The 12,742-nt window shown below is 50.4% G+C and overlaps 1 protein-coding gene across 4 annotated transcripts in view; it reads left to right on the forward strand.

Moving 5' to 3' along the window:
• The window catches only part of ACTN4 (actinin alpha 4), an 896,467-nt gene that overhangs the window by 704,970 nt on the left and 178,755 nt on the right, over positions 1-12,742 (forward strand). For all 4 annotated transcript variants that reach the window (XM_069644198.1, XM_069644197.1, XM_069644200.1 and 1 more), the window contains exon 13: positions 1,840-1,948. In XM_069644198.1, coding sequence (XP_069500299.1) covers positions 1,840-1,948 — 109 coding nt within the window. The remainder of the gene's footprint in view (positions 1-1,839; positions 1,949-12,742) is intronic.

Genomic DNA, 12,742 nt, shown 5'->3' on the forward strand with positions numbered 1-12,742 from the left:
CTTCTAACGACCCACCACCTTCTCCTAAAACTGCTCGCTAATCGATGCATAGCATGTGATCTAAGCAGATTCCACAAGCCTCAGAAGGGATACATTACTCACTGTAGTCGTATTTCTGATGTTTGTATCTGCTTAGATTCACATGCACCCACCCTTCCTCCCCTGAGAGACGGTGCATAGATGTTATGAGCTTTCTGTTATATATCTGCTTGGATGCACCTGTACTCGTGCTACACTTCATGCAACCTCATGTCAGAACAAAACAATTTGAAGGACCTAGACGTGTGAAGGACCATGGGTACAGCAGACAGCACACTAGGGATAGTATTACTGTCACGCCCTGTCGACGTCCCTTTTCGAGTTTCGAAAACGACTGTAATACTCTGCAGCTTCCCCTTGATGTCGGCCTGTGCATAGCATGTGCATCTAAGAAGATACAAGCATCAGAAATACGATTACGGTGAGTAATGTATCCCATACTAAAGAATTGTTCAGGGGCAAGAGGACTTCACTAGAAGTCCCTATGGCCACAAAAGATGCCATAGATCTTAAAAACACGAGTGGGGAGCAAAAAGCATAGGGGCCCCAGAAAGTGAGAGCATATCCCCACAAATTGAATTATACTGACCACTGGTCTTTGAGTGGGAATAATTTTGTTCAGTTAGCTCTTAATAGGAAGACTTTGCCATTGTACTATTTTACTTTGCCCCGGGATTGGAATTGCTATGGTGTATTCAAGCTGTCCGAATGAGTTCCTGTCTCATTACCTGAAAAGGAAAATTCAATGAAGGATCAGTCATACAAATTTTAACCAGCATTGGGTCTTCCATTTTATATTCCGTGGTGTTAGGCTTGGAATCCTCGGTTAGAAATGTACTCATTGTTATAATAGAGGGCAGTGAATACATCCGCCTACCCACCTAATTTTGGGATCAGATTCTAACCGCCTTAAGTCTACTGTTATGAAGTGACCACCACCTGACGAGAGCAAATTACTCTTGCAGCCAATTTTGAAAGCCCCAAGTCATTGTTTTTCTGATAAAACCTCATCTACAAGTAATACGAGATTAAGAGAAAAGTGTGTTTTGCTCTTTAAACTCTGTTGTGATGGGTCTGTATCCAAGCCTGCACCATGATAGTGCAACAGGAATTTAACATTGCAAACTTGATTCATTTTTATTCTTTCCAGTGAATAAAGATGACTCAAGCCAGGACTTTCCTTGCTCCATCACATTTGGTTAGCCCTCACGACCATTGCTTGAGAGCCAGTGTTGCTGCATTGTCAAGGGAGGCGGAGTGCATGTACTAAAATATGTGGGATGCTACCGCATGGTAGGTCTAAAAGCTGTTTGTTTGAAATGGCTTGGTGGAATTCTGTGTTCGAACTGTGGGAACTTTGAATGCCCATGACTGGTATACAATGTATGTGTCTGAGTTTCATAGACAGCAGTTTTTGTAGTAGGTTTAGTTGACCAATGTTTGGTAGTTGTTTGACTCAAACATGAATGGGGGACTTGTGTGTGGGTAGGGGAAAGGGGATTCCCCTCCATTAAAAGAAGAAAGTCGAACTAACAAGTGTAGGTTAACCAAACAAAAACTGAGTTTGACAAAACCAAGTAAAAGTAATCTGGAAATGGCTATAGTACATATGAGATTGAAGAATGAGCACCTGAAACTTCCTCATGAGGTCAGTTGTAGCTATATGGATGAATTCCATCAGTTTTTGTGGTAGTCCTCGGCAGGTGCACACATGTAGTCTGCCAGTGATGTATGAATCAATTGACTGCAGTTCTGTTATTGGCATTTTCACCCCTTCTCTCTGCCCCTTATTTTCCATAGTGAGCTGGACTACTATGATTCACCCAGTGTTAATACACGATGCCAGAAAATTTGTGACCAATGGGATGCCCTGGGATCTTTGACCCACACTAGGAGAGAATCTCTCGAGGTGAGTAGTTTGAGCAAAGTCTGCATTTGTAATGTTCAAAAAGCCATAAAGTCTGAATGCTGCTTGTAGTTTCATGTGGAAATTAAACAATATTGAATGTTCACTGCTTTATACGAATCTCTATTGTCTCAGGTGTCATATGCTTATTTGGGAACTCATAACTTTGAGCCCCCATCGTTTTGGGCCATCATCTGTCAAACCTTTTTAGTTGATTTTAGTTGTATTTGAAAAACCATGTGTCCTTTCAAACAGTCACACAGTAGACAATATCAGCTATTACATAAGAGCGTTGTTTGAGTGATTGATACTGGGTGGTGAAGAGCTAATATTGAGAACCTATACCATGCACAGGGAGTGGGGCACATTACAATATGTTTGAACATTTACAGTCAAAGACAGCATTTACAGGTTACATAGTGGGCCTGAGGCAGAATGGTTGGGAGATGTTGGGCAGAAAGCCTACCTTTTACCACATGGGTATCCACCTGTACCTTTTGCTGTCTCAGGGTTTGTGACTTGCTTTTCTCCCAGCCAGGCTTAACTGAGTGCAGCTCTGTGTTTTTGTGCTCTGCCTTTAGAGTCCTTATAACTTCAAAGTCAGGGGTAAACCAGAGGACAGAGCGTCCACTGTTAGTCATGTGGATAGGCGTGTGGTAGCTTTTTACCCTGTTAAAAATGGTTCCACAGGATGTGCTTCATTTTACCTGGCTGTGTCCCTTTTTTACTTTTATTTTTTTACCCCCAACCTGCATTCATCAAAATTGATGTAGGTTGTCTTGAAGACAAGAGGGGGTCACATGACTATCCCTTGTTCCTTTTAGTTTGCTTGAGATGTCTGTCATCTTTGGCTAGTGGGTCTGTGTGGTCTCCCGTCTGTCCCCAGAATTGGGAGCTTTAATCGGCCTGAAACCAGTTTTGATTGCCATAGGCAGGTGCTTGTCTAGGACAATGTGGATTAATTCCTTTCTGCAAGAATCTTTTCCCAGAAGGCCTGGCTGTGCTTTGAGGGATAGTCTGTCATTGGCTATTCACCCATATGGTGTGTGTGATTGGGTGTAGTGTTCATTCAGTAGTTCCTGAGCAATAAAAGCAGAATGCTATGAAATATTTCACTTTTTGCAACTTTCTTTCCATAGTTTCTTTTTGCTCTGTTTTTGACATGACTTTTTGAAGGGAGGTAAAGCCCTCTTGCTCATTCTGTTATGGGGAAACTGACTTTCAGTACTGGCAAACTGTTCCCCTTTTGCATTCTTGTACTTTTAACATTGCACACAGCACCTTTAAAGTGCAGTGCAATAGGGATACATGGGATTTTTGGTTATTTTTGTGTCTAAAGACAAACTGGTGGCAGCAGTTAGGCTTTTACAGTTTTTGCATTATTTTTGCCGTGCACATTTGTGTTCTCTGTGTATGGCTACTAAACGTGGCTAGTCTCCTAAAATGGCTGTGCACAACATTTTTGCTTGTTCTTTGGCCATATTGTAGTTTGGCCTTCTCCCTGCCTTCCCAGGTCACGAAAATCCTTATAAGGTTGTGCACTTGCCAGGAAGGCTGTTATCGTGCGTTTGTGTGTGTGTGTCTCAAGTGGTGGCTGTGGACTGTTTAGTCCCAGTCCACATCATTGGTGCCAAAAAGTCTGGGTGTGGGGCATTTGTGAAATGAGTAGTTGTCCCCGATTGCACAACTACTGGCTGTTTGAATGGTGCAGTTCCTTACCATTGGTAGGCTTAGACTTCCTTCCAGCTCAGATGTTCGATAAGTGGACCGCTGCAGCCATTTTTTCGGATCATTGTTGAAGCCAAGAAGCCCCCGAAGAGCAGTCTGCTGAAGATCCGAAGACTCCTGAAGTGGCCTGACATACCTTCCTGTAGCCAGCCCTCTGAAGCCCTGCCTCTTAGCAGACTTCGGCAGTGCAGACCATTCATGGTCACAGGATGCAGATAGATTGTTCTGCGGAGGTCACCACGGGTAGGGGGGGGTGAACACAGAAGCAGCCCAAGCATTGCTTCCCTTGTTGTGAATTGGTGAAAATGCATAGACTGGTGAAATACGGGTAGCTGAAGATCTTGCGAGTCCCGAGGCTCGGGTCTAAACACTGCTGCAGCGAGGTAGCCCAAAAGCGAGCTTGTCAGTCCACCGGGTGATCCAGGGGAACCTCTGAAGGGTTTCAAGGCACAGTACATTGGGGAGGGGGCGGTACTGGTTGTTCCCAACAGTCCATCGGTCAAAGCTCCAGTGAGGGTCTTCTGAGATAAGGCAGAGGAGCAAGGCTTCACGGGCCAATCACTGGAGTCGATGCTGGTCAGCTGCACGAGTCTTCCTCTGGTCGCTAGCAGGCTGTTCTTCAGAAAAGTCTTGCTTCCAACAGTGATAGGTTGAATCACTGCAGAGTCCCTCCTTTATCCAAGGTTCATGCTGGGAGCTAGCCCAAGCCCACCAATGATAAGGATCTGCAACATTCCAACAGCCCAGTGTTGTCCTATTGTGGACAACCATTGGTCATTCCATCCGTCCAGCAACAGACTTTCGGGCACCAGAGGATTTAGACTGGGGATTTAGACTGGGACAAGACGGTCCCATCCCCCTCCGCTGGCTCTCTCCATCTCTCTCTCACCTGGAGAGGGGTTACCATATTTGTTTCCTGAACTGGGAAGGCAAGAAGGAAAAAGGGCAAGATGGCCCCAGCTTGTCTTAGGCACACCATCAAAGTAACCAAAAAGCCATCAGGTAAAAAGTTGTAAGGAAACAGTTTCCTAATTGCACTTCATTAAAAGGTGATGTGTGCAATTGTAAAAGAATTCCAAAAGTCAGTCAGTTTCCTCATAATTATGAGCCAAACTGGCAAGGAAAGTAAAGCAGAAGGCTTCTCCAGCATGGGGTCTGGCATGGATTCACATGCTCATGAATATAAGAATATTCCCTGTCGCCAGGCTGGGAATCCTCGGTAAAGAAAAAATCGGTATCCAGTTTCGTTTCTGATCTGTCTTTCGTAGTAGTAACCAATCACGGATCTCTGCGTCATACTGACCACAGCCAATGACTGCCCTCTACCTAAGCCCCGCCACTGGCAGCCATCTTCGGATTTTTACCGCACGTTCAAGTGTTGGGAGTCCTCGTGCTTAGCTCTCGAGCTTTTACTGCGTGTTTCGCGCTTTTTCAGGTGAATTTTCATATTTTTTCAGTTAATCGAGCCTCAAGCTCCACCGTTTCTACTCCCGTTAACGGCTACCCGTTGCAGGATTTTCCTACGCCCCTCAAGGGTGAAGATTTCGTCGAATCAACTTCTTGGAGGATTCCAGAAGATTTGCGGCCTACTTCGAGATGGCCCAGGATGCGAGTTCGTCGCCCGGACCCAAGCTGTTTCGCAGCTGCCCTGGATGCGGGCTGCAGAATGTGTTTAAGGAAGACGAACATTCGCGATGCCTCTACTGTCTTCATGGGGACAAGACTCATGTAGAGAAGGACTGCCAGTTCTGCAAGAACTTGTCGGAGCGGACCATGAGGGACCGTCGGTCCCGTCTCGCCAGCTGGTTGGAGAAGGGCTCAACGGGTGAGAAGAAGAAAGGGTCCGAGCGGGCTTCTAAGTCCTGTGCGGGCGCCCCGGCGACGGGGGCCCAACACCAGGCCAAGCGCCGCGAGTCCGCTGGCTCCGGGAGCGCCGAAAGGTCGGGCTCTTCGGTCGCCAGGCAGGACGCACCTTCCCCGGCACCGTCAACCACGTGCCAGCGCTCCAGTTCGGGGAAGAGGAAGTCCGAGACCCCGGGTAAGCTTCGGGAGAAGCCCCGTCCGATCTCGGAAGAGGGGGAGCGAGGTGTCGCCCCTCCCCCGAAGAAGGCCCGGGACGCACCTAAGGTGGTGAAGGCCCCTACCCAGCAGGCAAAGGCCTCTATCGAGGCGATCGCGGCGACTCTGGCCAAGCCGGCAGAGACCCCGCCAGCGGAGACTGCCTCCGGGACTAGAGTTTCCCTGCCGCCAAGGAGGGAATCCTCTTTTCAGCCCATCGTCGTGGCCGCCGTGATGGAAGAAGCGAGGGGGAGCACGGTAGCCTCCTCGAGCTCGGAGTCAGCCTCAGAGGAGGAACTGACCGAGGCCGTGAGGAACCTCGAAGTCCAATTCGAGAAGGTTCGATCCCGTAAGGAAGATCCTCGGGAGATAACCGAGGAAGACGACGATGGCGAGGAAGAGCAGCCTTCCCTTCCGGCGCGGCCGGAACCTAGGCCTCAGGATGGCTCGGCGGCCATTTTGTCTGCGATCCAGTCCTTATGTTCTGAGATGAGGACGAGATTCCCATGGCCCAGGCCGGAGGACCCGCAGCCTGGCCCGTCGGGAAGTCCTCAGAACAAACGACGGAGGACCCAACCCTCTCCTCCGCTCACCCCCGTAAGGCCTACAGTTCCCTCCTCATCCTCCCACGAGTCGGGAGATGACGGTGCGTTGGGCTCGACGACGGGTTCTGAGGGCGACGACGACGGAACGGGTCTCCCGTCTCCCGTCGAACGGGCCTCGCCGCCCGACGAGATGGGCTCATTCCAGGCCATGATCGCCAGGGCGTCCAAATTGTTCCAGCTCTGCCCGGAGGAGCAGAAAAAGGAAGGTTTCCTCTATCAGCGCCGGGAGGCCAAGAGGAAGACTGTCATCGCGGTGCCTCTAATCGATGACATCTGGGAGGAGGGCCTGTCGGTTCTCAAAAACCCCTCCACGGCACCAGCCAAACGGGACCGGTACGAGAAGAAGTACCGGGTCTCCGAAACCGCTCCCCTGTGCCTCAGGGCCCAGCCAACGCCAGACTCGGTCGTCTCGGCGGCGGCAAAGAAGAAAGCGGCGGGGTCAGGAGCCTCAACGTCTAATTCCCCGCCGCGAGGGAAGGAAGTTGGACGCCATGGGGCGGCGGGTCATTTCGTCGGCGGCGACCACGATCAAAGCGGCCAACGCCCTGGCGATCGTGGCCCGTTACAACAGGGAGCTCTGGTTTAAGCTGGCCCCCATATTGGACTTCCTGCCGGACGACAAGAGGTCAGAGGCCCTGGAAATACTGCAAGAGGGCGAGGTGGCGTCGGACCACGCCATAACGGTGGCAACCGATATTGCCGATACCGGGTTCGGCCAGCTGGGCAACGGTGTTGCCTACGACGACGGGGTTGGCTCCGGGCGACCGACTTCCGTCAGGACGTCCAGACCAGGGTGTTGGACATGCCGTTCGACGGCAGCAACTTGTTCGGGAAGGCGGTGGACGAATCCCTCCAAGCCATAAAACCGGACACGGAGTCGGCCCGTGCCCTAGGAGCCCTTCAGCAACGACGGCCCTTTCGGAGCTCCGGAGGCAGACAGGGTGCCTCCAAGGGATCCAGCGGTGGCTCGTCGTCCTACCACCAGGCGGCACTCTCCTTGTCTCAGGAGGCCTACAGGGGTCGCGGCAAGCACGGAGCGCCTCGCCGCCGTCGGCAAGGTGGCCAGGGCGGCAAGGCCACCACCTCCAAGCAGGATTGAACCGGCCGTGGTCTCGGGCCCCCACCGAAGCACCCCGGTGGGAGACTGGCTGACGAATTTCATCGGCGTGTGGAAGTCCATCTCCATCGACCGTTGGGTGCTGGATACCCTGGCAAGAGGACACTCTATCGAATTCCTGAAGAAGTGCCCTCATGTTCCACCTGTGGCCAGGAAGGAAAATCACGTCCCGCAATTGCTGTTGGAAGTATGGGCGATGCTCAGGAAAGGCGCCATCGAGCTTGTCCCGAAGAGGCTCCGGGGCTCCGGGGGTGTACTCAAGGTACTTCCTCGTCAGGAAGAAGACGGGCGGCGGGCGCCCCATCCTGGACCTTCGTCGTTTGAACAAATACATCAGATCACAAAAGTTCAGGATGGTCACCCTCCAGTACGTACTGGGACAGCTGGAGGAAGGCTATTTTCTATCGTCGTTGGACCTGGAGGATGCATACTCCCACGTTCCCATCCTCAAAAGTCACCGAAAGTTCCCCAGGTTCGTCGTCCAGGGACGCCACTACCAATTCAGAGCACTGCCTTTCGGATTGAAGTCGGCCCCCAGGGTCTTTACCAAGTTCCTAGCACAGGTGGCTGCGCCTGCAGGGGATTCACGTCTACCCCTACCTGGACGACTGGCTCATCCGCTCAAGGACGAGGGAACTCGCCGTCGAACACACTGCGAGGACCGTCCAGCTACTCGCAGACCTGGGATTCGCCATAAACTACCCAAAGTCCCACCTGGTGCCGTCGCAGGTGGCCCTGTTTCTGGGAGCGAAGCTCGATACAGTGAGGCGCCTGGCTGTCCCGTCGGAAGAATGGACGAAGACCATTCTAGGCAAAGTGCAGCGCCTGCTAGCCACGGACGTGGCCAGGGTGAGGTCCATCAAGTCCCTCCTGGGGATGATGTCCTCTGCATCTACCTGGTGCGCCTCTGCAGACTACGGATGTGCCCTCTTCAAGAATTTCTTGACGCCCATTGGATGCAGGCGACGGGCACCTTCGAAGACAGGGTCCCCCTCAACGAGGTGTTCCAGCGGGCGATTCAGTGGTGGGGCGTTCAAGTGCATCTCACGGCGGGCAAGGACTTTCAGACGCCGGCGTACCAGGAGACGGTGACGACGGACGCCTCCCTGGAAGGTTGGGGCGCCCACACTGGAGATCTCCACGCAAGAGGCCTCTGGCTCCCGGAGGAGAGGCTCCTGCACATCAACTTCCTGGAACTCCGAGCCGTGTTCTGGGCTCTCAAATCGTTCCTCCCGTCACTCATGGGCAAGGTGGTGCGGATCTTCACGGACAACACCACGACAATGTTTTACATACGGAAGCAGGGAGACACCAGATCCCCAGCCCTATCCAAGGAGGCAGAGGATCTGTGGCACTGGGCGGTCGCCCAGGGGATGTGCCTGGTTCCCTTCCACCTGGTAGGAGAAAGCAACACCATCGCCGACTCGCTCAGCAGGGAGCTGCGCGCGTGTCACGAGTGGGAACTGCGCCAGGATCAGGTGGATCAACTCTTCTGACGATGGGGCAAACCCCAAGTCGAACTCGAAGTGCAAGAGGTTCGCCAGCAGGTTGCCCCAGAAAGAAGGGGCGATGCGTTCTCGTTCCCCTGGGACGGCCTATACCTGTATGCGTTCCCTCCGTTGCCGTTGCTGCTTCGACTCATCAGCCAGCTCAAGAGGTCCCGGTGCAGGATGATCCTCGTCGGACATCATCCCCAGGCGTGGCCGAGGCAGATCTGGTTCCCGGACCTTCTGGACTTGTCATCGTCCCCTCCCATCAAGCTGTCGGCAGACGCGGACCTTCTCTCCAGAGAAGGAGGGCCATCTTCCACCACGACCCGGCGTCGCCGAACCTGCAGGCTTGGCTCCTGCAGCGCTAGAGTTTGGAGGCTACGATATACCGGCCGATTGCAGAGAGGTTCTTGCAAAGGCCAGGGCGTCCTCGACTCTCAAATGCTATGGTCATAAGTGGAAGAGGTTCTCTATCTGGTGCCGAGCACAGAAGATCAACCCCCTACGGATTACGGCCCCTCAAGTGCTGCCGTACCTGCTATCGCTGGCAAAGGCTGGGCTAGCCCATGCCTCCATTAAGATTCATCTGGCGGCGATCTCCAGATATACCAGAACCACAGGACGGACGTCCCTGTGGTCCCTTCGACTGGTAAGAGTTTATGAAAGGACTGTTCCGGTCGTTCCCGCCAGTGAAGGCCCCGGCCCCGGCGTGGGAACTTAACGTGGTGCTGACCAGGCTCATGGGGCCCCCATTCGAGCCGATGCACTCCGCACCGATGAAGTTTGTGTCGTGGAAGACTGCATTCCTGGTGGCCATTACCTCCGCACGACGAGTGGGAGAGATCCAGGCCCTATCCTGCAAAGCACCGTACTTGACTTTCCATGCCTCGAAGGTGGTGCTTAGGACGCACCCCTCCTTTATGCCCAAAGTGCCGTCAGACTTCCTACTTAACTAGCCCTTAGTGTTACCGGTTTTCTTCCCGTCTCCTTCGTCGCCGGCCAAGAGGACTTTGCACTCGCTGGATGTGGCTAGAGCGCTGAAGTTCTACGTGGACCGCACAAAGAGTTTCCGGAGGACATCACAGCTGTACGTGAACTTTGGACCTGTGAATCAAGGGAAGGCTCTCTCGAAGTCTTCTATTTCCAGATGGCTCTCCGGCTGCATCATGCACTGCCACCGGTTAGCTAACCGACCGCTGCCATGCAGTCCGAGAGCCCATTCGACCAGAGCGATCGCTGCTTCTACGGCGTTCTTATCTGGTGTGCCCCCGCTGGACATCGGCAGGGCTGCTACGTGGAGGTCGACGCACATCTTCACGAGATTCTACTGCGTCGATCGGGATTCCAGGGAGGAGTCCAGGGTCGGGCAAGCAGTGCTGCGCAACCTGTTCACTTAAGGTGAGCCTGGTGAGGAGGTAAGAGATGCTTAATGTTGATTTTTTTTGTATTGCTTAATGTTGAGCCTTTTGCCACCCCCCGTGGTTGTGCATGTGTGTACTGCTATTTATTTTTATATTCATGAGCATGTGAATCCATGCCAGACCCCATGCTGGAGAAGGAACAAGTTACTTACCTGTAACTGTTGTTCTCCAGCATGGGTCTGGCATGGATTCACATGCGAACCCTCCCGCCTACCCCTCTGCGGCTCTTCACTTGGTCATACTGCCTCTTCACGTGCTACCAAATCTGAAGATGGCTGCCAGAGGCGGGGCTTGGGGGCAGTCATTGGCTGTGGTCAGTATGACGCAGAGATCAGTGATTGGTTACTACTACGAAAGACAGATCAGAAACGAAACTGATACTGATTTTTTCTTTACCGAGGATTCCCAGCCTGACGACGGGGAATATTCTTATATTCATGAGCATGTGAATCCATGCCAGACCCATGCTGGAGAACAACAGTTACAGGTAAGTAACTTGTTCCTTACTGACCTTGCTCAGGAGAGGGTTAGAAGAAATGAGCAAAAAGACTCGGTCCCCTAGGAATCTATGGAGTGTACAAAAAGAAAGTCTTTCATAACTGTTACTTTTACAATGTGCTTAAGACTGGCTGGTGACAGCAGTTATTTTAGCGTTTAACACAAATGGCTTCGAAGGGTGGCTATCACAAGATGGCCATGCCATCAGGGTTTACTTGTCCTTTGGCTATATTGTTTCGCTTTCTTCTGCCCTTCTCGGGTCATGCTAAATATGGAATGCCCTTTCCCAAGGAAAGCTGCTGCTTTCACATGCAAAGGGGTGGTTTGTGTGAGCCCCGGTGTGGGGGGCTGGGACTGTCGAGTCGCATACACATTCGGGTGCCTGAATGTCTGTTGCTGGGCAGATGTTGTGGCCATTGGCTATCCATTATTGGATATCCACTGCCTGTTTGTATGGTGCAGATCCTTACCATTGGTGGGCTTGTCCATGTTACCAGCCCAAATGTTGGGTAAAAGGAGGGCTCCTGCAGCCATTCTGCAGACCTTGCTGCTAAACTTTGGATTGACCCCCCCCCCCCTCCGCCCTTCCCCCCACCTTGAGGGCTGAGAAATCATACTGGGTCTTTCGTAAAGCTCTCAAAACTCATCTATTCTCTTAACTCTGAATACCCCCTGCCCATCCCGCCCACTCGTCTGACCAATACTGCTACTACTCCACTGTACTGTATGATTAACATGTATGACAATCCCACTCGATTAATGTAACTGTGCCACCCTTGTAAATGCACCTATGCTACCCTTGTTTTTTTTTATTTTACTTGACAAAAACATGATTGTACGACATAGCTTGACTAGTTAACTTGTACCTGTAACAGTGCCTCAATTCCTCCGGGTTGTATGTCTGCTATATGCTACGAAGAAAAGCAGCCAGTTGACGGTATACAGTCTTTTCACTGAAAAAATTAACTTTGAGAGCTTTTTCACCTACAATTTTTTTATTGAATGGCTTTTACATCAAAAAAAGCATATTTTGAATTTATCGAAAATATACAGTTTTACATAAAAAATGTATACATTTGAATATAATAACTTTATACTGTTAAATGCAACTTTTCATATAGTATCTTTTTTGACCACCTGGGATCGCTGTTCTGTCAATTTTTTTCCATTCATTTATATTGACGTTCATGCGTTTCGGCCATTTTGGATTGCCTACTTTTGCTATTGCGACGTGTTTCTTCAGTTTCTTTTTTTTTAATGGTTCCCTTCCTATATTTTTGGATTTTTGATGGCTTTTTCATTGGATTCACTGGTTTTGCTGTTCCGTGGCTGTGAATGTATTCCTGGATTTCTGACTTTTGTTGATTTTTCTATGGATATCTCTCAATTTTTCTCTGGTTCTCCTGGACTATTTTGGATTTTTGATGGCGTTTTCCCTGGATGTTTGTATTTACTGGCGTTTTGGATTCCCATGGATGTGGATTTATTATTGGCTTCCGTTTCCACTTTTCCAGATTGCGGAAAGTGTATTTTACAATTTTTAACACTTTGTTTATGGATATATATGTTTAACTATGTCATTTTCTCATGGTTTTGGCATGATGAAAAGCATTCTTTTAGTCTGTTGGGCATCTTGATAATTTCTGTGTTTTTCACGTGAATTTATTGGCGCAATTTGCATTTTTCAGTGACTTTGTTCTCTTTTTAATTGTCTAATAAATCTCCATAAGCTTGGATTGTACATTTTTAAGATTCTCAACCCATTGTGCCAACCTTATAATTTATTGTTTTTCGCAATTCCATTTAGTACAGCATTGTAACAATTAATAATGTAAGGTTTCTTTTCTCAGACCTCTCAATGTATCATCGAATCGGTGATC

This window comes from Ambystoma mexicanum, chromosome 2p, assembly GCF_040938575.1.
Source record: "Ambystoma mexicanum isolate Mex_15411 chromosome 2p, UKY_AmexF1_1, whole genome shotgun sequence".
NCBI classification, from domain to species: Eukaryota; Metazoa; Chordata; class Amphibia; order Caudata; family Ambystomatidae; genus Ambystoma; species Ambystoma mexicanum.